General features: G+C 33.8%; 1 protein-coding gene across 2 annotated transcripts; it reads right to left on the bottom strand.

The window, feature by feature from the left end:
* Nucleotides 1-2,278: 2,278 nt before the first annotated feature.
* On the bottom strand, nt 2,279-4,496 carry LOC122311788 (E3 ubiquitin-protein ligase AIRP2-like). Of its 2 annotated transcripts, none has more exons than XM_043126461.1 (5): nt 4,145-4,496; nt 3,480-3,642; nt 3,303-3,369; nt 2,949-3,183; nt 2,279-2,839 (listed from the first exon to the last, which is right to left on the bottom strand). In XM_043126461.1, exons 1-5 carry the CDS (start codon nt 4,231-4,233, stop codon nt 2,629-2,631), a joined length of 765 nt encoding a protein of 254 aa, XP_042982395.1. In that variant the 5' UTR covers nt 4,234-4,496; the 3' UTR covers nt 2,279-2,628. The 2 variants fall into 2 exon arrangements, with proteins under 2 accessions (XP_042982395.1, XP_042982396.1); XM_043126462.1 differs by having other exon boundaries at nt 3,480-3,658; nt 4,145-4,493.
* Nucleotides 4,497-4,606: the final 110 nt, after the last annotated feature.

Raw genomic sequence — 4,606 nt, 5'->3', positions numbered from 1 at the left:
ATTTGTAGGTATGTTTCCATTGTTTGGGCAAAACTTGTCAACAAAAGTATAGAATTGGAGAAAACCATCTGTCAAGAGTAAACGAAGCTATGATCCTTTGTGACATGAAGAGCATAAAATATAAAAGAAGAAGGACGTTGCTATGGTGCCCCAGCATCTGCCACGTGGCAGCCATGTCAGCCATTATTTAAAAAAAAGAAAAATAATATTTGAATATCATATATTTAAATGGAAACCCAAAAAAGCTAAGAAGATGTTCTAGAGTGAGAGCTTTTTATTTCTTATTTCTCACAATCAAAATAGAGAGTAAGGAGGATAAGAGATAAAAATAAAAATTTCAAAACTTTTAAGTACCGTTTAGATAATGAGTTGAGATAAAAAGTGAATAAAATATTATTAAAATATTATTTATTATTGTTATTATTATTTTAGAATTTGAAAAAGTTAAAATTATTTATTATATTGTGTGTGAAAATTTGATAAAATTATAATAATAAGATAAAATAAGATGAAATACTATTTTATATCCAAATAGAACTATGATTTTGTGTTTTTCCCTTCTATATGGATACAACCGGTCCGGTCCAACTAAATCAATATATACTAGTTTTGAGATTTAAAGAATCAATATCATACCAGTTATATTCCTACATCAATACTTCTGATTTTACCGATCTAATTTTTTTAATATATTATATAATATATATAATATAGTACATAAATATTATAGTATATAATAATATAGTAATAATATATTATAGAATTAGTATAACTACTAATATAATATACTAAAGTGATAATATATAATTATATATATAGAATTTTAAAATTTAATATTATATTAATTAGTAATTTATTATCTAATACAAAATTATTTTATATATGATTATAGATATTATATATAATATAAAAAATTATATAAAAAATTAATATATATATATATATATATGTATATCAACTGGTTCAGTCTGACATTAGGAAAAAATAAATAAAAACTGGATGATTTCAACCGATTTTTAAAAATATATAACTGGTACCAGGATCTGGTCCGGTATGGTTTACATTTTTTTTTTTTTTTTTCATCTCTACCCTTTTGTTTTGTATTTTTTTTTTAATAATGACTTGACGGGCCGCCCACGTCGGGGACAAATGCAGGGGGCACCCTTTGGGCGGCCTAGCATTTTCCAAAGAAGAACCGGGTGGGTATGGCAGCCTAGCCTAATTGTAGAAATCCCAATTCGAAAGTTTTATGGTTTTCTCTCAGTATCAAGGAAGAGTCCTGCACTACCGCTGCTGTTGTCTGACCTGTTCAGGGAAGCAGTTTCACATAAGCAAGCAAGCTATGTAACACAATCATATGGGAATCTAGATAAGGAGCTTGAATAACTGAAAGTGAAACTCTATCGAAGAGTGTGATTCAACTAGAAGAAAGGTCAGAAGCACACAAGGAGTCTCCCAATTCTAATTAATGTCATCCCCATAGAATCCGTTTCAGATGACTTTCCGATGCCAATCCCATTCTGACCGTGAACATTTTCCCATTAATAATCTTTAACATAGACAGGAAGTAGCTCCATGTTTCTTGAACTTGAAATGAGATAATCTAAAATAAGAGAGACAATTAAATTTCTAGGAAGCAGATGACTAGGTATTAGCCATAACAACCATCGAACAGTTGTCCTCTAAACACTACTTATCCCCAAAAACACGTTTTTTGGTTCTTTCTTTTTGCTGGAAGACATCAACAACAGAATTCATTGTAACAACCTGACTACACCACTGGACTTGTCTCACAAGGAGATATACAATTAGCCCTAAACATGTTTTCTAGGTAGGTGTAACAAAAGTACACTTTCAATACCTAGTTACAAATTAAAAGCCAGAAGGATTAGGCCTAAAACATTGATATACTTTATGCCAAAACATAATTCTAATAAACAAATAAGCAGCTTTCAGAATGCACCCATCTCCACAAATTTTTTGATGATGAGGAATTTCGGAAATCGAGCAAACACAACATGTCTTCTACCCAGTTAAACCCCAGACTCATGTAATGTGCCCGCATCACACGGATCAGGTAAATCATCAGCTTTTAAGCAATGGGATGTGATGTGGCCCCTAGAAATTGTTTTCACCCAAGGTTCTAACCTTGCCCCAAGACCAAGGCCCTTTCCACTTGTGCCAACCCCTAAGGTTTAGGCTCCATCTCCACAAATTAAAGGCAGATCATAAGATTTATAAGATCAAATAGCACAAAAAAGCTAACCACGCAGGAACATATCAAGAAAAATTCTGAACATGTATAGCATTGCCTTCTCTCTTCAGAGTCATAACTGTTCAAACAGCAAAATACCAGACCTTTTCCTGATAATATGCACCCTTTCATGTGCATTTTTTTCCTCAAATATTTCAGACTACTAAAATAAACTGCAATTCCAAATACAAGAAATTTACAATTAATCAGAGGAGTGCTTTCCACTAATGTTCATAATTGTGAAACAAGCAAAATGCAGAACTTGTTATTCTGTGTAAGAATCCCAGAGAATTCCCTTACCAGACTCTTCCCAGAATTGAAGGTCGGCCTTTTCTGTCTGTAGCATGTACATTGCTCTTTTTATTTACTTTGAATCAAATCAGATATTCATAATACATTACAAAAAGTGCATCTGGATAATCTTTTGGCAGGCTGTTGATGTAAAGGTAGAAACGCAACAGGTCCTCCCTGGAAATCATTTTGGCATCAACAACATCGTCACCACATGTGAGCACCCATAAGTCTTCTGATTTGACTCTCTTTAGGTTACCCCGACAAAAAGGGCAGGACTCTGATTTTGTGTTCCTGCAATTTGGAAAGAACACCATAAGAGTAAATAATAATAACTCTCATAATGATCTATTATTCAAAACATTAGTGCACTAGGAAAAAGAGATGCAACATTAATAGTTACCAATTGCGATAACATTTGATGCACATTGCATGGCAGCAATTAGGCAGGACCATTTTGGCGCAAGGCTCCAAGCAAATCCCACATTCATCTTCTCTCTCCAAATCGACATTGGCAAGTCTTCCATCTCCTTCCACCCTCTTTTTGCCAGAAGTTTCAATGCCAAGATTCCCTTCTTTGGTAACTTTCAACTCCTCCAAGCTGCCATGGAGCCTTTGAAGGGATGGCAAGATAACAGCTACAATTTGGTTTTCATTGAACATGAGTATGTATTCATAAACCGTAAAAAAGTGGAACATTGTTAACTTTAATCATCGTAAGAATATGAGAAAATAATAAGTAGGTAAACTTACATACCATAAAAGTCTCTAATTGTCGCCTTCCTTCCATGCGTTGATATATTTGGTCCACCATCTGCATAAACCTACATAATAGAAGAGGGTAACCAAAAACTTCATGCTCAAATTACTTAAAACAACAGCTGAAAACTCTGTTAAAAACAGCTAAAACAGGCCAAAAAATAGAGGAACCAACCTTGTATACAAGTATGTGGAACAGATTTAGATATCTGGGTAGTAGACATGTGCAAGAACAATCCATCCACTGTAGTAAAAATAGAAAGAGGGGAGCCAAGTGATTATACACCAATTTCATTTGAAGATGCGCACCACCCTTGGCTCTTGGTATTGCAGCAGCCCTAAACACCCAGAATCCTAAATTTAGACAAAAGTATATCAAATAAAGCAATCTAGCTTTACATTTCAACCTAATCACCCACTCATAAATTATCTGAACCAGAGGAATTATAGGTAGGTACTAAGCATGAAAAAGTCCCAATTAGTGGACCCTTTGGTTTTTCCTTTTAAAATTCCCAGAGGAAACAGATAAGTTAACGCTCAAACGGGTTCTACTTCCTTTCCTCTTTCTTTTGCCCTTAATTATTAGCGAGCAAGCTAAACAATTTACCATATATTGACCATCAAAAGTTGAAAGCGTAAGTATACAAACTGGTACAAAGAAAGGAACGTAATAATATACAAGAACAGAAAACTATCCACTTCAGGAAAACAGAAACAGAACAAACTGGAGTCGAAAATACAATCAAAACAACTGAAAGGAAAAATTAAAAAAAAAAAAAAAAAAAAAAAAAAAAAAAAAAAAAAAAAAAAAAAAAAAAAAAAAAAAAAAACTAAACTCACAAAGAATTAGCATGCTGTATATCAGCCTCCAAGACTTTCAGCGAGTCCTGGTAAGACGACCCGGCAAGCTGGTAATACATCATCTCCATCTCTTACCTCTGTTTCTTCACAGAGACAGAAGCATACAAAAAGCAAAGAACTTCAATTCTGTCAAGCACCTATCTTTCTTTCTTTATCTCTCAGAATCTTTTGGGAAAGTAAAACAACTTCTCCGAACCTAATCTCCAACCAAAAGACAAAACACAAAAGCGAGAGAAAGATATGAGTGTATCCAACTTTCTCTTTTATCTTTTGTGAAGTAAGGGCGGCTCTGGGTAGGCTTTGGTTTTGCTTTGTTCTTTTATGGTCAGAGAAATCGTACGGTGTGAGAATGCGTTTTCTTGTCTGATAAGATAGTGATGATAAGGATGGATACAATGCCAGTCTTTCTTTTTTGTGGGATACCTCACATTAAGTTAGCGC

This window comes from Carya illinoinensis, chromosome 5 (genome assembly GCF_018687715.1).
Source record: "Carya illinoinensis cultivar Pawnee chromosome 5, C.illinoinensisPawnee_v1, whole genome shotgun sequence".
Classification (NCBI taxonomy): domain Eukaryota; kingdom Viridiplantae; phylum Streptophyta; class Magnoliopsida; order Fagales; family Juglandaceae; genus Carya; species Carya illinoinensis.
This window is presented reverse-complemented; position numbering and strand designations above follow the sequence as displayed.

Bases quoted from the DNA above. Each gene is read 5' to 3' on its own strand.
- LOC122311788 (XM_043126461.1), bottom strand. From the start codon at position 4,233: ATGGAGATGATGTATTACCAGCTTGCCGGGTCGTCTTACCAGGACTCG. The intron at 3,643-4,144 runs GTGAGTTTAGTT...CTGGGTGTTTAG, and splicing joins ATACAGCATGCTAATTCTTT to GGCTGCTGCAATACCAAGAG. The intron at 3,370-3,479 runs GTTGGTTCCTCT...TCTATTATGTAG, and splicing joins TCCACATACTTGTATACAAG to GTTTATGCAGATGGTGGACC.